Source organism: Abramis brama, assembly GCF_963993115.1.
Source record: "Abramis brama genome assembly, chromosome: 3".
Classification (NCBI taxonomy): Eukaryota; Metazoa; Chordata; class Actinopteri; order Cypriniformes; family Leuciscidae; genus Abramis; species Abramis brama.
Window position 1 is genome coordinate 6481980 of NC_139965.1, and position 22576 is coordinate 6504555.

The 22576-nt window shown below is 36.1% G+C and overlaps 3 protein-coding genes across 3 annotated transcripts in view; 1 reads left to right on the forward strand and 2 right to left on the reverse strand.

Moving 5' to 3' along the window:
• LOC311079156 (Fc receptor-like protein 5) overlaps nucleotides 1–22576 on the reverse strand; it is a 353766-nt gene that overhangs the window by 31409 nt on the left and 299781 nt on the right. The window lies entirely within an intron of this gene.
• On the reverse strand, nucleotides 184–4464 carry LOC311079184 (uncharacterized protein). The gene is made up of 3 exons (XM_084108396.1): nucleotides 4349–4464; nucleotides 2428–2491; nucleotides 184–2307 (listed from the first exon to the last, which is right to left on the reverse strand). The coding sequence occupies exons 2-3, from the start codon at nucleotides 2484–2486 to the stop codon at nucleotides 1509–1511; spliced, it is 858 nt and encodes a 285-aa protein (XP_083964522.1). The 5' UTR covers nucleotides 2487–2491; nucleotides 4349–4464; the 3' UTR covers nucleotides 184–1508.
• LOC311078896 (uncharacterized protein) lies at nucleotides 14964–18952 on the forward strand (the record flags this gene model as incomplete). The annotated part of the gene is made up of 8 exons (XM_084107948.1): nucleotides 14964–15013; nucleotides 15156–15270; nucleotides 15604–15666; nucleotides 16732–16849; nucleotides 17008–17109; nucleotides 17206–17376; nucleotides 17878–18054; nucleotides 18382–18952. The coding sequence occupies 8 exons, from the start codon at nucleotides 14964–14966 to the stop codon at nucleotides 18591–18593; spliced, it is 1008 nt and encodes a 335-aa protein (XP_083964074.1). The 3' UTR covers nucleotides 18594–18952.

Here is a 22576-nt window from a genome sequence, read left to right on the forward strand (position 1 = left end):
AGTCTAAGATATTTAGTTACTAATTTATGTGTGTGTGTGTGTGTGTGTGTGAAATGTAACCCTGACCGTTTTATTTGCCAAATTTCTATGTCACTGTCCATCTTTATTATGGGGTTCAGGGGGCAGGTTTTTTTTAAAGCAGAAAATTAATTATTTTCAAATATAGGCTTATGCATTTATAGTGTGTATATTAACAAATATATATTTTATAATGACATTATAATTATACATGTACATTATGGGCCCTATTTTAACGATCTGAAACGCAATCATCAAACACGAAACGCAAGTAACTTTGTGGGCGGATCTCGGCAAAATCTAAAATGTGTTGGTCTGAAGTAGCTTCATTTCTCATAGGTGTGGTTTGGGCGTAACTTGAAATAAACCAATCAGAGCGACATCTCACATTCCCTTTAAGAGCAGGCGCGCTTCCGACGTTTTCGTCAGGGCCGTAAAACACAGAGAAGTGACATTGGGGATGGAGAAACACACCCAGATTAGCTTTGGTTAAACAGGCCATTGTCTGAAAACATTTTCATATAGTCCGACAGCAGTGTTAAAGCTTCATGAGATGCCGATGGTGGGCGATAGCATCCCATTACTGTAAAATCCACACCGTTGGGAAGATGTAACTTAATTGCAGACAATTCAAAACACTTTACTGATCGACTCAATCCATGCCATTTTGACATAGATTGCAACTCCCCCTCCTTTATTAGTGTGATCTGTCCTTTAAATCTGTTGTATCACGTTTTTTACAAAACCATAATTTCACTGCATCAATTTTATTAATTAAACTCTGTACATTTAAATGGATGAAAAGCAATCCACAGTTTTTTTTAGATCTTCTGGGGTTTCAAGTTGTGTCAGTTCAGGGCCTGGATAAGGGTGAATGTTCCCTGATAGAAGAAGCAGAAGAATCAACAAGGGTTTCTTGACTGGAGCAGATCTCCGTCCTCATCCACGAGCAACTGAAGATACAAACTGTTTTGTAATTGTTCCTCTTCAACGCTGCAACCGCCCGTCATATTGACACAATTCTGCAGGAGGCGCTGCTGTAATCCAGTGGTTTGATCCAAATTAAGCCGCATCCGAATGGAAATAAATCCACTGGACAAGGCGCAGTAATCCACATCAAAGCACCCAGTCCGTCGCTATCCTCCAATTTGTCTCCCATTTGTGATGATAGCACGATGATTCCCCTGTAGAACAGCCCGACTGGCCACATATTAGTTCAATCTTTTATCAAAAAATCAGGTTTTTCTTCCAAGTAGCGCGGATTTAACCATAAAATGATAAAACAGCCATCTCAAAACGTGTGTGTGTGTGTGTGTGGGTCTGTGTGTGTATATACTGTTTTAACTATATTTTACAAAAGCATGTTACAAAAGAATGTTCAAATCATGAAATATAATGAGATGTTGGTTACTAGAAGGCTGTCGTTCTCTGTCAGGTGATTTGAGATCGCCAACAAGTCACAGCTGTTCACATTGTTTAAATTTGCCTAGTTAGATTAATTCCTTTTTCACATTGAGTCTTGTTCTCTGAAGCTCATCCATGATGTTCTGTAACTTATGGATTGCTTTCCTCATTTCAACAATGAATTTCCCGGCTTTTGACTTGACCTCACTTTCACTTATTTGGCCGTTTCGTGCAAGCTTGTCCATGTCATCGAGTGCCTTGTTATCTTCAATAACTGAGAGAATGTCGAGCACAAGGCCAACGCTAGCAACAATTCCTGTAAGAGTTCCAGTCAAAAGCACAGCTTTAAACATCTGTGCAGCCACTTCACCAATGTCATCTATCCGTATAAAGCATGCTAATTCACTGGCGGCGGCAACACATTTACTAAAACCACTGATACTGTGCTCTGGTTTATTAAGGATGCTCAGTATTTCATTCGTATTTTGAGAAATTACTTCCATAATTTTAGTCATAGGGATGATTTTTTTCTGAATTTTTTCAAGTCCATTTTTTACATTTTGCCGTAATTTCTTCTGCTGGCACATTTTCATGAAGTTTATTATTCCACCACAGATTCCTCCACCTACGGCTACAGCTACTCCTGTTACAACAACCGCAGCAGAAGCTCCCAGAGTGAGTGGAGCTAAAGCTAATCCTGCAATCACGGTGACTCCTCCTGCTATTCCCAATAGTCCTCCATCTCTGCTGTCTTTAGTATCACGTCTGAAATCTCCTTCAAAGGTTTTGATGAGACGACTCAGTGACTCGATTTCCTGCTGGAGTTCAAGCTGATCTCTCTCATAGAGACTAATGAATTCCTCTCTGAGACGAATAACTTCATTTCTAAAGAGAACATAAATATTAAGATTTGTTTGTCATTTATTGTAATATAAATATATTTAACTGTTTTAAGTTGATGAAACTGAGTTTCTTCAATTTATTTTACATAAGACAATCTCTTACACTAAATCGGGAGGTTCATCCCTGATGTTGCTCCATCGGGGAGGATTGGATGATGCCATTGTTGCTGTGATTAAGAAAACACAAGTGAACACATTATCTCTCATCATATATTAGATTATCTCATTTTAAAAGTCGTTGTCGATAAGCTGTTCCATTTTAATGGAAAATGGCAGTTAGTGCAGAATTATGTCTGCATGCTTAAAGGTGAACTAAGTAACTTTTTTTACCTTAACTGAACAGCTTCGGAGTCATTGGAATGGTTATATTACTTATTTCGGGTTGAATGGTGGTCGTTTCGCACCCCCCTGGTGCCCGTGAGCGGAAAATACGCACTTGCAACTTTGAGCCGGCGGGCCGCTGGCCGCCGCGTCAGGAAGTCTCGCGTGATATCAGGTCTCGCGATGTAAACAATTGCTTTACGGCCAAAAGAAATCTGCTAAAATGCTGTCATTATTGCGCTCCCTCACGCTGTCCGAACCCGATTGAAGAAGACGTTTTAAAGAATGTCCCATCTGCTTTAATGTCGTTGATCTATAGCCTCTGGTGTCTGAGAATCACCAACGCGTTTTTACAACAGTGTTGTCAAATATCTATTCCGAAGCTGTGGGGGGAGCTCTAGAGAGAAACCTGCGAGCAAAAAGCGAGAATACAGCGAAGAAATCCCGAAGCTACTGAGTGCTGCTTTAAAATCAAGTGCATGATGCAAACAAAAGAATAAGGATAAAAGAATAATGAAGATGAAGTCTCATTGAGGCAGAGGTATGAAAGGTTTGTCAATTGACTACAATAAGCATGAATGGGCCAGTTCTCCTCGCCAGACATTAGTCAAAGACTGTAAATGGGTGTTTACAGGGCAATACAATATTTGATAAGCATCTTATCAGCTTTTTCTAAAAGAAACGCCCCTGACATACTCTTGCTTAAGTCTTCACAGCATGGATAATTTTAGAGATATCATCCTCTGTTTGAAATGAAGCATGACCACGCTTGTGGCTACACTTTAGTTGTGGTAATAAGTTGCAATACTACATGTACATTCACATAATATTTGTATACATTTAATATTTATATATTCTTAATATTTTTTGGTTTTGTTTGTTTCTTATATATCTCAATATTAATAACAGTATGATTAAAGGGATAGTTCACCCAAAAATGAAAATTCTGTCATCATTTACTCTCCCTCAAGTTGTTCCAAACCTGTATGACTTTCTTTCTTCTGCTGAACACAAAAGAAGATCTTTTGAAGAAAGTCGGTAACCAAACGACTGATGGACCCCATTGATTTCCATAGTAGGAAAAAAATAAAAATAATACTATGGATGTCAATGGGGACCAGCAACTGTTTAATTACCAACCTTCTTTAAAATATCTTCTTTTGTGTTCAGCAGAAGAAAGAAAGTCATACAGGTTTGGAACAACTTGTTGCATTAACTTTAATAAATCCTTATCTTGAGCCAGATAATCAAGATGGCATTGAGTACAATCTGTATATTTTATTTAGAATACACACAAATGTCATTTACATCTTTTAGTTTGTCAAGAGATTTAAAGGGGTTTCATGATGCGATGCGATTTCATGTTTTCCTTTTTCTTTATTGTGTTATGTAACACTGCTAACACATATAACAGCTGTTAGTGCAAGTATAAGATCTGCAGAGTTACAAAGCTCAAAGTGTCAAACCTAAAGAGATATTCTTTATAAAAGTTAAGGCTCAGCCACGCCTTCCTAAAACGCTTCGTTCAAACACACCCATGCACAGTGTGTGTGGGCAGAGTTTCACAACACCACCCAAATGTTACGCGAAGAAAGAAAGCGTAACTTTTATTCTTGCTCTATTATTGTTGCTGCCGGCGACGCCATGTCGTGGAGACGCTGTGAAAAAAAATATATTCCCAAAGAGAAAATAAATCATCTTACCTGGCGAATAAAAACAGATGATATGATGACCTTTTCTAATACATTTCCATCCGTTTTCTAACAGTATATTGTCAGTGATTTAGACTTATGTCCAGTGATATCTGCGTGTGTCGGAGCAATCTCTAAGGAAATAGCTCCTGCTCTCTCCTTTCCTGTGAGTCAATGCTGCTGTCGGTTAATGATCTACAGCAATTAAACAATAGCACACTCATGACTCTACATCAGGACAAAGGGAAAATTCAGATCAACAGAATGTGTTTTATTGCCTTTATCGTATATTTATAAATAAACATGATTATAATGATAAAGCTTTTTTTCTGAAGTCACTGAATTAAAACAAATGTATTGCTACACCAATCAATGTCCTTCTGTACATTTCAGGATTTACAGTACTATACAGTATATAGACTCATCATTTAAGAACTGGAATAGGCACACTTTCTTGGACAGTTGCACATGCATTTCCTGAACTAAATGTTTCAGATTGATTAGAGCAAGTCACCTCCTCTGAGAAGTGAACATGCTTTTTAGTCCCATCGCTGTTAAGTGCGATGGATAACTTTTTAGCTTTTAGCTTAGCCTTGAGATCTGCAATGATTTCCTTGTGATTTTTACACTTTTCAGTCAGGGCTAACTGCTCAGATAGTAATTTATCTAGCTGTGTTCTCACACTTTTTTAGATTGCACTTCTTTACATTTAGCATCTATACTTGAAGATAGACGCGTTGTTAACTCACGTTGCCGTGTAAAACTTATTAAGTTTAAAGCCTCAATTATTTCACCATGTTTTGATTTCTTTTGATGTTTGCCAATTGTGTCCCACCATTGGAGCATTTCCTCATCTGGACATTTAATCCCAATGTACTCTTTCTTGAGTTTACACAAGGTAGGCTCAACTTTTTTGCTCCATAAAGCAAACAATACGTCACTGTAAGGTCCACCCACTGGCCCAATGACGGAGTCCAACGGTCTGGGCGAATGAATAATGTGTGTATGTCTTTTCAGCGCTCCAGTGAAGTTCACTTAATTTATTGGACTTTAGTTTCAATATTACTTTAGCTCTACGCTTAATCTGACTCCAATTTCAAATGATTTGTGTTTCTGATTAGAAAATAATCATAAATATTGATTATGAATTAATTTAGATCTTTGATTATTCTGGGCATCTCATCATTTCAAATATTTGTTCATTACGGACCTAGTGTCACTTTGAGACGTCACGTCATGAATGTGCGCTCACGCTCACAAACTAGCCAGTCCTAAGATAGTCAGAGGGTGCAGTGCAACTACTTTACCCTAAGCGGCCGCTCACTGCAGACTCATAACAAAGGTGTAATTTTTTTATAGTTGGGAGCTTGCAACATGCTAAGTCAGTGATAGTCAGAAATCAGAAGGTCTTCTTAATGATGTGCCCCATTCTCCATTCATAGTGCCTTCAGTTTGATCTATCCTGGACAGAGATTTGCGGAAACACCAGACTTCAATTTAATCTACAGGGTGGGCCATTTATATGGATACACCGTAATAACATGGGAATGGTTGGTGATATTAAAGTCCTGTTTGTGGCACATTAGTATATATTAGTACACACCACCCATCTTGAGGAGTTTGCCCCCTCACATATACTAATGTGCCACAAACAGGACTTTAATATCACCAACCATTCCCATGTTATTACGGTGTATCCATATAAATGGCCCACCCTGTACTGGAAATAATAATTTCTGAAAAATGCAGAATAAATCAAGATGTAATATTTATTTGTCAGGTAAAATGTATCATGCCACTTACACAAGTAAATGATTAAAAGCCAATTCAGAAATTATAAATACATGACATCAATTACTCAAAGATGACTCTAAAAGTAAGCAATGCATTCCTGACAGAGACACACAGTGGTGTGTGAGTGTTTTCCAATGGGAAAACACTGAAACATCACTGTATGGGGGTCGTTCTCAATCTTTCTCAATAAACCAATGACTGCAATGAAATTAAGACCATTTCACCAATCACACTGAGACATTTAAAATGATACCAAACATGAAAAGGAAAAACAATAGATTCACAAGATACACCATATGTGATATAGACATTCTTAGTGAACTTTTGGTGACTCGACTCGCGAGAAGAGGAAGGAGGAGGGAGAGGGGGATGCAGAGATAAGGAAGAAGAAAAGTTTGGACAGGCTAAGTCTCCCTGTGCTCTGTCTTTGCTATCTTCTGTCCAGGATGCGTTTTATGGCTTTATTGTGTGTGAGTTTGTTCTTAGCAGGAAAACCAGTTTTTACAGTCCCATGACTTGGCGTTGCTGTAGTGTCATGCTGTTCTATTGCTCCCAGCAACTCAACACAACTAATCCTTTTGCAAAGCAATTGAATCACTTCAGAAATCAAAATGAATTCAGAAATCTTCTTTCTCCTCTCACATGTTTTATGGAGAGTGTTCTCTAGTAGTGAGACTAAAAATGACAGAATGTTCGTTTTGTGTATTTATTTACTAGCCTCTTTTAATAGATTATATTTGTTTGCATTAAATGTAATGTAACATAATCACATAAATACAGCTGTTCTCACTGTTTCCTGCTTTCATTACCGAGGGAAAGTTGTGGAATTGTTTTACTATACAGAACTACGCCGCACGCAACCACAGGCGTATCACCTTCTGAACTGTTAAGAGGAAGGAAGATGCGCACAAAGTTTAACACTCTGTCAACCACAACAGCTCGTGGTGAGGAAGTGACAATTGCATAAGTGACTGTGTGCAGCGGGTTCAGCAAAAGATGAAACGTGGAGCTAGACCACCACCCTTCAAGTGTGGAGATTGTGTACATGCAAGAAAACCTATGCATGTACCAAAGGCTGGAGGGAAATTAATTGTTCTGTTGTCAGTGTTTAAGAAACTGAGACCATTGATTGTCTTTAGCGATGGAAAGAAATGGAGCACGGCTCACTTGTCTCTAGTTCCGGAAGACACTCAAACTGCATTAGAGATAATCAGGTTAACCATGGAACTGAGAATGTTGTACTTGAGTCAGTTAAGTAAGTAAGTAGACTTTATTAATCTCACACCAGAGAAATCCACTTATTACAGCAGCTCCACAAAAAAAAAAAAAAAAAAATTGGAAAACACATTGAATAAAAATACTAGATAGAAAAAAATAGATACATTAAGTGCTACATAGTGTTGTTACAACAGTTTCTTGCACTGAGGGTACACCAGTCTGTTGCTGAAAAGTTGATGTCTGTTGCTTAAGAGCACACAGGCTACACAGCCTCCTCTGTGGTTTAAAGACTACAGAGTAAAGTAAAAAAAAAAAGAGAAGAAAAAAAGAGTGAATAAGGGAACACTAGTGTTATAGAAGGGAAGTAATTGAAAAAAAATTGTTGTATGTATCCATGTGTTTATTCATGTGCTGAAACCAGAAATACATTTATAGTTTAAGGGCATAATTCATAAATGGATGGAAATTGGGCTGAAAAATGTTCATAGACTGCAATAATGGGCCAGTCCACTAGAGGCTGTGAGAGAGAATTGTCTGTTAAAAAGAAAATAAGTAAAGTTTATGTTTATGTTTTATTTGTATATGTCCCCGAAGGGCAATTGGTTTTACAGCAAGACAGCATACAAAGGGACAATTTACAATACATTAAAAATTCTGTAAAAGTTAAATTACATTTAAATGTAAAAAAAAAAAAAAAAACACACGAAAATAAGTACACACACAAAGTACATACACAGAACCCAAACAACTACTACCTTCCACCTACTCCCCCCATACCCGAATTTAACAGAGATATGGTGTTGGTGTAAAAGAGATGGTGTAAAGTGTTGACAATGTTGTGACCAAGTCGTCCTCTCTCCTTGTTTGTTTCTTTTTGTTACGAGTCCCACCATTACACACATCTCTACAACTAATTCCACTGTCACAGATGCTTAGTTGTTTTAATACAAAATACCTTCATAGTTCTGTCTTCTAACTCTGTCTCTCTATATTGTCTATGGCATTTATGAAACACAATTCAATTGTCAGCAAAAATAATTTAAAGCATTTAAGCAGAAGCCTTTAGATCAATAAGATTGTAAGATCATGAGAAACAATTTCTGTCAAATGTGTCCAATCACAGCTGCATAAATCTAACAGAATTATATAATGCATTTACCCATCAAATTACTAAATATCTTAGAAAGATATTTTAATGGATGATATAGTTCTCATGTGATCTGTATATGATATGTATCTGTTAATAGATAATGTAAATAGAGTAGGATGATACTACTTTATTGAAAAATTGTCAATGAAAATTATGAAAAAATAATGCTGAACATAAAGAAAAATAAATAATGTTACAATTAAGGGTTAGCTAAAATTAAGCAATATCTTTAAGGATGATTTAAGACACCAGAAATGATGAATTCAGCCATGTGAATTCAATGAATTCAAACATGTCACTTAACACAAAGAGCAGTGAGCAACATTACCACCTCAAACCACCATCAATAGCTTATATTATTATATTATTATTGTGTGATATTATATTATTGTATATTATATCATTCCTCCAGTCATAATGCTGCATATGACCTGAATTTAGTAAATCTGCCTAGCAATTGTTGAGCAGTCATGGACAGGCAATTATGATTGGTTAAACAATTCAAGCTCCGCCCTGCTATGCCCAGTGCATGTGTTTGCATGTATTTTTTTTTTTTGTGTGTGTGTGTGTGTGTGTGTGTGTGTGTGTGTGTGTGTGTGTGTTTGAGAGTGCAGCGAGAGAAGCTTTACTTGTATTAGGGTTACACTTGCCTCTAATGAGCCTTATAACATTTTTTTAATCTTATTTATTCAGTTAAAGGTGCCCTAGAATGGATTATTTTATTATTTTATAATGTTTCCTGGGGTGCCCTTATAATGTTAGTATGTTTTTTAGATCAAAATTTGTTATAATTTAGAAATAAAAGGCATATTTCCTAGCCTGATTTCATCCTTTGATCTGAACACTCTGTTTGAAGGGGCGTGTCTGCTGTGAGACTTCAGTGTTGTTGCCCACTGCTGTGATTGGCTGACATGCTTGCATATGAAATATCTGGCATTACATGTAGAGCTATCTGGAAAACTTTACTATTACAGCTTTTATACGCAGTTTCTGCGAGAAACGACGTGAAGTTGAGCGTTTAGTCACTGGCTTGATTTACTGATGCATAAACAGTATTGAACGACTTTGAGAGAAAGATTATCTGTCTGAACTTGAACAATTACACATCAGAAATTCACATAACCCACTGGTTCTCCAGAGGCTCGGATGAAGGAACTAAAAAAATACTTTTGTGTTCATTTGTACATCCAAACACTGAGCAACTGCCATGCTTCGTTCGCTCGTTTGCAAGCCACGATGTCTCTCGAGGAAAAAACAATATCGCGCTGGATCTAGATAACACAGTGTAAATTATCGTTAATAAAATCACTACTTACCGCTTGTATGGAGCTATTCTTGTGCCAATAAAAATGAACGTAGCTTTTCAAGAAACTAATGAAAATATAAATTGAAACTAAATAAATTATCTCTAAAACTGAAAAAGAATAAATCGCAGGCAAATTTTTTGACTTCGTTTTTAATACACTGCATGTTTTGCTAACTATTTCTCATATTTCAATCGCTGATCTGAACTTACAAATGCGCTTCCAGAGTTTTCATTTATGCTTCTGAAGTTTTCGTTTACGTTCCCAGAGTTTTCGTTCGCCGTTCTGACACATTTCTATCGTGGGGGCGGGGCTAGTAGCAGTGTGTTCTCATTGGTTACTGAGCTTTTGATTAGCTTCGTGACCTGGAAGTGAAGACGTCAGTGGTGTGTTTATGTGTGGATGTGAGCGTCTGTAATCGCAGCTTTCTATTTCATTTTAGTGATATTAAGTTATGTTTGTTTTTTAATTTTATCTGTATTTACCTGCTGCTACTACTTAGTTGGCAGAAGCTTTTTAGGAGCACAAGAGATCTATATTCAGTCTATTCAGGTGTAATTGCACATTAAAGTACTGTATATAATACTTAAAATATTGTAGTGTCCGATGTTTTCGGAGAATATTTGTTTATTCCTGATGATTCTTTTGCATGTTAGGCTCTGATTAGGTTCAGCTGTTACAATTTAAAGAGAATACTAGCAAACGTGTGTGATATATTCAGCCGTCAAGAAAGTCAAACTTCAACCAAGTAATCAAGGTTGGTAACCATGGCCATCACACTACTCATTGTTAGCATGATATAGCCTACGTTTACACCATCAAAATTAATGATCACTTAAATAAGAGGAATTTAAACAAAATGAAAATTACAGTCGTGTCCTGCTGTCAGATACAGACCTCAAAGGGCATTTCATTACATATGTCACACAAAGAATGTTCTTGTTGCCATTTTTTTTAAATTGATAATTGTATTTAGTTATTTCATTTAATTAACACTATCTGCTAACATTTAAAATTGTAAATATATTTTAACAATCATCAACCGTTTCAATCGTGACTTATACAACCAGTTAAATTAATGTAATTGAAAATATTCAAATAAATTTACATTCTTTATTGTCACTAAAGCATATACACAAGTATCAGAGTGAAGGTCTTGGATGCAATTATGTTGTGACAGGAAAGACCAGAATCCACAAAACATTAACTGCATAATATACATGTAATGCACAGTATTCTCATGATATACATTACTATACAAAATGCACAATTACAAATAAAGAATACATTTTAAAAATTCATATACATTTTAAATGTTGCAATGATTCTTTGAGCAGTTCCTGTTGCAGTACAATTAACAAAGCAGTGACTGGACACAAGCAGTGCAAGGATAGTCCACCCAAAACATGAGCATTCTCTCATCATTTACTCTCCTTCATGCCATCCCAGATGTATATGACTTTCTTCTTGACATAAACATAGACAAAGATTTTTAAGGAAATAATCCATCTCTGTGAGTCCATAATACAAGTGGATTGTAACCCATGTACGTAAGATTTTTAATAGTTAAAACAGTTTACATTATTAGTATTTCTTTTATCTAGCCTATTGTTTGACTTCAGAAGGCATTGACTCATCCACTGAGGTCGCATGGATTACCATCACGCTCACTGTGTGTGGTTTAAAGCGTCTTTAGGACTCGCAGAGATGGATTACTTTCCTTACAATCTTAATTCGTGTTTATCTGTAGAAAGAAAGTAAAATGCATCTGGGACAGCATGAGGGTGAGCAAAATAAGAGAGAATTGTATTTTTGGGTGAATATCCCCTCAACATTCATAATTGGTATGCTAATCCAAGATCAGCATAGATTAATAAGAATAAAGTGAAACCTCTTGTGTACTTGTGAACTGTGTTTGTTTTAATCTAGAGGAAATTGAAATATTTGCTAGTTTATATTAAAATAAATCAGGTGTCTGAAGATCAAGATCCCAGTCATTCAAAGGTGATGTGTCTGAACAAAGTAAGATTATTGTCTGATAGGGACAGTGGATCTCTGGCACTATCACTCCATCCTCTGTGTCAGCATCAGAATTTTGTTTATGGAAATGTTGCTCCACTCCCTGGAAAATGAGAGAGGAAATGTATTATAATCTAACAATACAAACTGCTTTGAAGTCCCCATACAGTAACACATTGCAGACTTAAAATATTTATTATATTTATATTTAAGGGATTTTACAGTATTAAATATTTACCTCAGAGTCAAGCAGCATTTATCATCTGTAATACTGTTGTGTAACCAGTAGATGGCTGTATTGCCCTATATATAAACATATGGCTGTGTATTCCCTAGTTGCTGGATGTTTTCAGTCATAATTACTTGCATGTATTAAGTTTTTAATTTGGACATATATTTATTATTAAAGACTATTAAAGATTTAACATTTGTCAAAGAAATGTTCATTTGAAGTGCACTTTTTTCATTATTATTAGTCAAATATGGACACAGAAAAAGCAATTTGTTACTCATACTAGATACATATAATAGCTTTATCAGTCATCTTTATCACACAAAAGTAATCAGAATAAATATTGCAACCAGGGCGATACTTCAAAATAATTGAGTGTTTACATATTACGAACAGAGACGTGGTCTGTGGTCAAGTCGTGTCTCTCCTCTTTCAAAAACGTTGCATCGCAAATTAATCAGCAATTGAGAAATTCAGGTTTAAATAGCTTTATTGGCATGGTAAAAAAGGCTTTACATTGCCAAAGTTGAATCAGGCAGTGATTGACAGCGCTCTCGTCCTATGGCATCAGTCATTGACTGATACAGTACAGATAGGCTACTGTACAGTACTCTAGCTCAATGTTGTTTGGGGTGGCTGTGGGGAAATATGATCTAATCGAAGCAAATATGATCTAATCGAAGACTGTAACCGAATGTAGATAAAAAAGTCATGTAATGATTGGGCTAACAGTTAAATCAAGACAACACAGCTCAGCTGTATAATGTTATGGGCTCTCACTGAGCTCTAAAATGCCTCTCCACCTGAAAAAAGCCAGTACTGTATTATAAATAGTATTAGTATAGTATTAAAAACAAAACAAAAATCAGACTTACCACGAGTAGGCTAACGTTATCCAGTATCCTCCTGATATAGCGACGATGACTAATGATAAATATCATTCGTCTGTACTATTCCTTCTATAAGAGATCATCTCAACAATATAGTGTAGCAGCAAATAAATACAGATATAAACTTAATATCACTAAAATGAAATAGAAAGCTGCGATTACAGACGCTCACATCCACACATAAACACTGACGTCTTCACTTCCAGGTCACGAAGCTATCAATCAAAAGCTCAGTAACCAATGAGAACACACTGCTACTAGCCCCGCCCCCACGAGAGAAATGTGTCAGAACGGCGAACGAAAACTCTGGGAACATAAACGAAAACTTCAGAAGCGTAAATGAAAACTCTGGAAGCGCATTTGTAAGTTCAGATCAGCGATTGAAATATGAGAAATAGTTAGCAAAACATGCAGTGTATTAAAAACGAAGTCAAAAAATTTGCCTGCGATTTATTCTTTTTCAGTTTTAGAGATAATTTATTTAGTTTCAATTTATATTTTCATTAGTTTCTTGAAAAGCTACGTTCATTTTTATTGGCACAAGAATAGCTCCATACGCTTGCGGGAATATAACGTTAGTTGAAATTGCCCCCTTCGTCAGTTTGAGACGCTGAGAGAAGCCTGGCTGCTTGATATTGTTCCAGGTTAGAAAAACAGTCCGTGGTGAAATGAGCAGAGCAACTAACAACTTCGAATTAAACTGTAGCGGTATCCGATTATAGATAGATAGATAGATTATAGATAGATCTGCCATTTTCCCTATAATCCTCCTCCTGCTTGTTTTTTCTTCACCTGCAGAACTTCCGATGATTCGGCTGCGCAGTTCCGCCTGGCACTGCATGGGCTGGCATATGCACATTTTTGGAGGCGTACATATTAATGATCCCGACTGTTGTGTCACAGTCGATGTTATGTGGAGATTCGCCTGTTTTTCAGGGGTGTTTTTCAAAAACGAGATTTAAATAAGAAAGAGAAAACTATGGTGTTTGAGACTCACTGCATGTCATGTCCATGTACTGAACTCTTGTTATTTAACTATGCCAAGATAAATTCAATTTCACATTCTAGGGCACCTTTAATCCTCATCTTTGAAAAACGTCGTTCCTACTAGATCCCCATCTTATATTGAACTATCAGTAATATAACTAACTAGCCCACAATTATTATACAATATATTTAATAATATTAGGTAATTTTATCAATATAACCATTAAATGAAATTAAGGATGATTTTTAAATAATTTCACTACTCGAGTGGAGGTTTATATTGCGTCTCTAGGAATAGGCTACTCTACAATATTGCCTTCTTCGTGAAGTATGTACACTATCTATTAACACATAACTATCACATACAGATCACATGAGAAATATATCCACATCCACATGGATTTTCCACATTCAACTAGATGTACCGCATGGCGGTACAAAATATGACCGCCGCTCAGGCCTGCACTGGCTTTCCACAAAAATAAATGACGTGGAGCAATTTGGCTGTATTGCGTGTTTATGTATATACCTAAAAAAGTAGTAGTATGTGCATGTCTGTCTGTGTGTGTGTGTATGTGTGTGTGTTTGTGTATGTGTGTGTCTCTGTGTGTGTGTGTCTGTGCGTGTATGTATGCGTGCGTGTGTGTGTCTGTGTGTGTGTGTGTGTCTGTGCGTGTATGTATGCGTGCGTGTGTGTGTGTGTGTGTGTGTGTGTGTGTGTGTGTGTGTGTGTGTGTGTGTGATCCTGGAGTCTGATATTTGAGTTTTAATGGCAATCCAAGTCTTTCACACGTTTGCTTGCTTGCAGAGTGGTACTTATCTATCCTTTGTAGTAGCCAAGTATTATATTTATCATATATTTTGTTATAGGCACTCAGTTGACAGAGATGTGTGCTTAAGCCAGGCCTTACTGGGTCAATTGTTTCTTAACCACTAGATTTTCTTCTGATTTATCAGACATGGGTTTCTTTTACGAGGACTGAACCATTACCGTGGAGAAATATTTGCTTACCCGATGTTTCTTCAAAGAGAGATGTCAAAGAAGGCAAATGTTACCTTCTTCTGTATGGATGTTACATGCAGGTAATCCTCATTGTCATATTGCAAATCCAACTCCATGATTAAAATGTCTTGTTTCTCAGCTTTACAGTGATGTTAGTCATTTTAGATTTCAATTAAAAATGGATCTTTGTTACACTCACATGATGCTGCACCTGCTTTTTAGGTACTGGCCCTACCTTAACAAAGTAGCAGAGGGTTTACCAGAGCTTCTGCCATTGACAGAAATGAGGCCATTCCTGAGCGTCATGCATGCCATAGCCCATACAGCAAAATGCGAGGTACATGCAATAACTTTAAGTCTGGTATGGCTGTAGCTATAGGGAAATAATGGGTCGGATATTAGAACATGCTGCGTGTTATCTTTCACTAACTGCTTTTCAGCTGCTTTTTCAAATTTGTAGGACAGAGATTTTGTTTTTCCCCGCCAAATAAAAAGCTTGTGTCATGAGATGTTTTAGAGATAATTGTATGCATTAATGTATATATAACATTCAAGCAATCTTCAATGCAAAGGATTAGTTTTACATTTGTGCATGCTATGCCTGATTGGATGATGTTAGATCAAAACTTCTGAAGTACTGCTACATAACACTTCTCACTCTGTGTTGCAGGTGAGATGGGGTGGCAGAAGCCAGGATGGAGCAGGAAACACAGTGGGAGAGGAAGTGGAGCAGGTATGGTATTGTTGTCAGTATTTTTACTATGGCTACAAAGAGTCTTAATAGAAACCATAACACCAAAAGGCACTTATTTGTCATCTAAGTAAAATGCCTGGTGTGAGGGATAAAGTACATCCTTTATGTATGAGTTAAAATAAAGAACAGGCAGTTCAGTTGTTTTTAGCAATTCAAAATGCATGCATGCATACTGGGTCCCAAATTCCTAGGATAATACAGTACACATGTTTTCTGTTAAACCACATGTTTAAGATCTATGGTGTGTAGATAATATTTTTATGTAATGGAGACCAAAATTTTATTGTATTATTTTCTTTATAGGTGAACAGCTTTCTCTCCAGGGCAGCACTTGTCACAAAATACATGACAAAGGCTGGTTGGTGTTACACTTACATTACATGCTCTGGTAGCCTAAATAAATAATAATAAATACTTAATAGTGTTTTTACAGGGAATTAAAAAAACAAAGTTTCTCTATTCTGTTCTTACAAAAGTTATCATTGTATTACTTCAAGGTAATTACCAGTTCAACTAACTTTTAGTGATAGGGTTTATGCATGTCTGTTGGGTTTCTCTTATTGCCTTTTGAATGTGAAATCTAATTTTTGGCTTGTGGGTGCCTTATTGTTTTCATCAGGAAGAGTGAACATGCTAACGCGACAGGCCATGGGTTGGAACAGAAGAAAGAGGGGCAACCTTCATCAAGTGTTAGCCCACAGATATGTCAAAGTAAGGGTAAATTATAATTGAGATCCTAAGCACTGCCCCTTTCCCTCAATGCACCAACTACAGCTAGATCTGAAACTATTTGTTGATTAATTGTTTAATCATGTTACGGAAAAAAATATGCGACTATTTTGATAATAATCATGTTTTATTCATTTTAAGTAACTGAGGGGAGGTCTGCTTGCTAGTATACACAGATATTTAATGTGTTATTTAATGTTACACCTGTCCTGATGAATGTCTTGTACCGAAAGCTCAAGTAAAATTGGTGGTTTTTGCATTGTGGTGGTGCATAGAGCTTTTTTCGGACATTTTGTTATTTTTTCTATTTAAAAGATCACAGAGAGGGCAAAGGTGGAAGCTGCCAGCCTTAGCAACATCAAGAAGGAGCACAACCTTGATCAGGAGACAATACAGCAGTGGGTGTGTGATGTTAGACAATGGGCGGTCACAGGTAAAACATGTAAAGTACACTATGTATGTGTGTATATACACACCCACACACACACATCTGTTAATGACTGTACCTTTATACAAATAATAAAAGGTGGCTATATTTTGAAAATGTCACTAATTGTGTCTCTTGTCAATTGTTTTGTTTCACCTATTTAGAGAGAGTCTACACTCCAGGTTGTACTGAAGAGCTAAGGGCTGACATTGAGAACATCACTGTAACCCTTTTGCGCAAGAAGCAAGATCTGTATCGTCAGCATGGTTTGTTGTCAAATCAAGTTATTTAAATGAATAACACTTTAAAAAAACAATAATAATCTGGGATTATGACAGTTTTCTTTTCATTTCGATTTGCAGATAGCAACCAGGCAAGACAAAGAAAGAGAAAGAAAATGACAGAGTTGAAGAAGAAGCTTCGCGAAAAGGTCTTGCAATACAACACCTTAATGGAAGGAGATCCGATTGACGAGGAGCTGCTTTGCAGTCTGACAGAGGGATACATCCTACCATGGGAGAGACATGAAGATGGTATGATATGTATGAATTGCTAGTTTAGCTTGTTGTTCTTTTAGTTGATTTCCATAGTATAAGCCTATGGCATCACTCTACATTGGCTTTACAAAATTTATTCCATTTTCCACATTTCCATATTTACCATTGTCCTTTTTGTAACTTGTCATGCAACAACACAGGAATGGGATGATACATTGAAATAAAAAATATCATGAATACCAAAATATGGAAAAATTAATCACGAAGCATAAACATTGAATGATGAGATCAACACCATGTTATTCTGCTGTAGTAATCACAAATAAAATGCTTGACCATCACAATTTCACAAGTTCTCAATTTGAATGGAGAATTATATATTATTGTGACTTTTATTCATATTTTGAAATTGTTTATATTCTACAGAACCAATGCTGTCGCTAAAAAGATTTCTCAGAAAACATAATTCTGTTATACTTATATAATATAATAATAAACATTCCTTGTCCACTATTCCATTACTTTCCCCAACCAAAGGCAACACCTTCAGGTTGAAGAGATCTATCTTCGACCAGGTAATGCTGCTGAAACGCTTGGAGGAGGAGCAGAGCATCCTGGTAAAGGAGATGTCTCAGCACATCAAGTACCTTCTGAAGCAAGTGCAAGAAGTGGAGTCACTCAGAGGACAGCCTTTGGAGCGCATCAAAACCAGCAGTATGTACAAGATCTTTAGATTTTAGTATCATGTATTTATTTATTTATAATATATATATATAGATAGATAGATAGATAGATAGATAGATAGATAGATAGATAGATAGATAGATAGATTGATTGAGTTGTGATCAGGCACTGAGCTGACCAGCTATTTGGCACCAGTGTGCACAATGTAAAAGTTGTAAATACAGTAAATATAATGACTAAAAGGTAATGTTGAAGTTGCAAATTCAGAATTGTAAAATGCAAAAATAGTTACAAATGTCATGTTTTGTTTGATGTGTCATCTTTCTCTTTCTATTTTTTCCCACAATTCCTCTACAGGTTTCGGTGACCTGACAGAGGATGCTACACATGGGCTCAACAGTGTCCTCAATCGGAGGGGTCACTCACTTAGAAGTCAACACAAACAGGCTGTTAATGCATACAGCAGTATAGCCACTATGGAATGTGATTTCCTTTCCATACAGGAGGACACTGAGGAGTGGGATGACAATGGCTTCACCAGCCCCGAGTCTGAGGAAGAAGACACCTAAAGACCACTGCCAAACAACACAGAGGAACTGAAGATTTGTACAAAAAATCTTGCCTTGCCTTTGTTTTAAATAGCTGTACCAAAGTATCTACAGGAAAGTTTTTGTAGATTCTGTATGTATTTTTATTTAAAGAAAATAGAAAAACATTGATTTATTTATCTCTTCTAACATTTGAGCTTGCTGATTTCAGACCAAAACTGCTTATTGCTGCTTTAAATAATTAATTGTCACCATCTTTGCATGGAAAAATCTAATGAAGATTCAATGGCAGTCTGTGTAATTTTAACAAGTATAATTCGAATGTACTTTGGTATTTCCATAATATAAGTGGATTTATATTTGTATGCAATATGCATATACTACCCATATTATTTTGTAGTTATTTGTAGTTATAGCATACTGAATACAGTCAAATAGCATTGAAACCATAAATGTTATTCTTTTATGTTTTCCATATGACATCATCTAAATGTACATACAGACAGACAGACAAATCCAAAGAATTTTCACTTACATCCTGTAAAACTGTATAAAGAAATGTCTTTGTAACTTGTGATGCATACATATGCACCACTGGTAACCACAGAGCAAGCAAAGCGTGCTCTGTGGGGGCCCCGTTGGGCATTACTGGTTTTAGCACCACCCCAGCAGAATACGTCCCTGGATTGAAGGTCCAGTGTGGCGCCGCAAACCTGCTCCATCTCTACCATCTCAGATAGGGGTGCCCCAAATTTAGTGAATCAGGCAGACTCCTGGCCATCTTTCTTTTATTTTGTTTTTATTTTATATGCAAAGCACTTTGAAATGCAATTTTCTTGCTCTCATTTTGTGATTTTGTGCCACTGTAATAAACCCATTTGATGGAATTGTCTGTTGTGTGAACTTAATATGCTGCAGCAGGAAATTTTCAGTTTGCATTAGCAGTGACTTGATACAGACTTTTTTCACAGCTACACTGCATGATAAAGCTGTTGTTCTCTTGTACTTATATGGCACTTCTACTCCACTACATCTCAAAGGGAAATATTGTACTTTTTACTTCACTACATTTATCTGACAGCTTTAGTTACTTTACAAAGGTGGAGTTTTGCACACAAACAATATGAAGAGTATAAATTAGGTACTCAACAGTTTATAGAAGAACAGTTAGTACATTAGTTGATCGACAGAACTTTAATTGCCAGCTATTTAGATGATTTTTTAAGTCATGTCGTAAAAACATTTCATGGTTCCAGCTTCACAAATGTGAAGATTTTCATCTAGATTATTTTAATAGATATTTTTAAACATTTTTAGGTTTAGACTGACAAAACAAGCAGTGTGAAGGTGTTACTTTTGGGCTATGGGCTCTCCATTAATAAAAAATTTAAAAAAATCAGCAAATTCATCCATAATGAAATAATCATCTCATGCAGTCAGAGACAAAACTGTTCACCCACAACCAACTACAACAGTAAAATCCTGCTTTTACATTAACACATGAGGAATAATAATATCATGATAATAATATTACAATGTTTTTCTTTTTGCTTTGAATACTTTTACTTTCAATACTTTACATTTTCCTGATTATACTTTCATAATTTTACTTAAGTAACATTATCAGTGGTTATTTTAACTTTGACTTTTACGTGTAACAGAGTATTTGTCCAGCAAATTATTAGTACTTTTACTTAAGTAAATGATCTGAAAACATCATCCACCACTGACATCATTTGAAAGTACTATTTGGACACCTAATAGGCCCTATGCACAACTGCACTACTTCCTGAACTTCAGCCAGCTCCTTTGTTTCCTGTCTGCCATTATTGGACAAACTGATTAATCCAGGTGTGTCTGATTATTGTTGTTGGTCAGACACACCTGGATTAATCAGTTTGTCCAATAATGGCAGACAGGAAACAAAGGAGCTGGCTGAAGTTCAGGAAGTAGTGCAGCTGTGCATAGGGCCTATTGCATCTTTTAGATTAATGCTGATGCTCATAAGTTTATGACTCTAGCCAAAACACTCAAATAGTCTGTTTTTTGCTTGGCTGCAGTACATACATATGTGCAGTATTGTTATAATACTAAATTTCTAAAAAATATATAAAAGTTGAGGTCGGGGCCTCAAAGTCCTCACTGAAACTATGCCTGAACCAAGGCTGTGTCCATGAAAAGTTAAAATTTAAACTTTGTTGTAGGACTAAACCAAATATATGGTTGGAAAGGGCTTGACCTGGAGAGTAACATATGTCAGTCTGAAGGTTGTAAATGGCTCCTGCTTTGAAATATTGACCTCTGAACCTTGACCTTGGTGCATGTTTGAAAGCTTGTCATTCAGGAACAGAAAGGGCTAGAGACATGAAACCAACTGTTATAAATAGCTGTTGACTTCAGCTATATGACTATACCCATATGGGTAGAGTCACCAAGAGGTTTTGCTGTCAAAAATGGTCAAACTTGATTTTCACCTATTTAACAGTAAGGTATTTAAAATTGTATTACACAAATGTTATTCCCATCCCCTTTAACCCATCAGTGTATTCTTGCATCATTATTTACAAATCTCAATTTCAATATATTGAGACATATATTTTTTAAACTACAATTCCCTCTAGCCGCGCCATGCCACTTCATACTAATTAGTATCAGATTTGTAGTTTTTTCTGTTTGCAAACGTTAGGCTGTGAATAGGGTTGTAAAAAGATGTATGCACTGAATATATTAAATATCTAGTACAGCCGAACTAGTACTTACACTGTATTTAGGTGTTGTGTGATATGCAAAAGTAAAGATTTTGGTTTATTTAGGATATTTTCCGAGCTGGAAAACAAAACAAATCAGCGTCACAGTAGTTCTTCCGGTTTGCAAAATAGGGTTTTCATAGAAACACATATCATGATAATATCTTAATGTTTAACTGCAGCCGAAGCATATATTACACTGAATTTATGTGGTTTACTTTAAAAAAGCAAACCGGTGATTAAGGCGATTTTAGCAAGTAGGCCCATATACACGCGTTTCGGGATTATGTTCACACTCGGCTGGAGTTACATAACGTACCTCCCTAATTACACATCGGAAGTGTAATTTAGGAGCTTTAGGTATTTGTATATTGTTTAATTAGAATTTCAAAATGTTTGTTCGGCCGCTATGACTTAAATAAAATTGTTCCTGTGTGCTTAGTAATGTTATCAGTACGTTACACAATACTGCATTTTGTTAGTAAGGATGTAAATGTAACTATGTAAATTACGTGGTCAATGATATGAACAGTGTGTGGTCAATGATATATGGACAGACCTGACAAACACCCATAATAAATTAAAACATTTACAGTGTGTACTCACGTTGTTTGTAATAGGCTTAACTTACTAATATAAGGCTACAAATTACTCCTAAATGTGTAAATATGTATATAATTTCCTTTCTCTTTTCCTTGTTGTTATACAGGTATACATTACCTTTATTAAAGTCTCAATAGGCTATTAACTTTGCTAATGTCCATAGCCTATGTTAACTCTCCTTATGTGATTTATGTCCATATTAAATTCTGATTGTGGATTTACTGATTATCAAATAAAGTTTAACTGGAAGTTTTCAACCATCCCCTTGATAAAAACAGTCCATAACAAACTAGCTATGTCACAGATTGCCAAACTTCATAATAAAAGACAAATCTGAAAATGTCACATAGTACACTTCATTTATTTTGTTAGGTACAGTTCATGACAATGAAGTGAATAACAGAAATGGCAAATGAACAACAAATGTAGTACCAAAAACAGCACTTTATTTAAGATGATCTCAATTCCCTTATTTGTAGTGTGTGTGTGTGTGTAGTCCCATTTGTGAAATGCACATTTTCATTCCCATCAAAAAATGAAATAGTTATTTTACATTGTCAACACACAATCAGCTTCAAGATGAGTAACTGCTACATAGGGTTAGTCCAAACAGTATGTTATGCAAATAAGGACATGGAATGATTTCATAGTTAA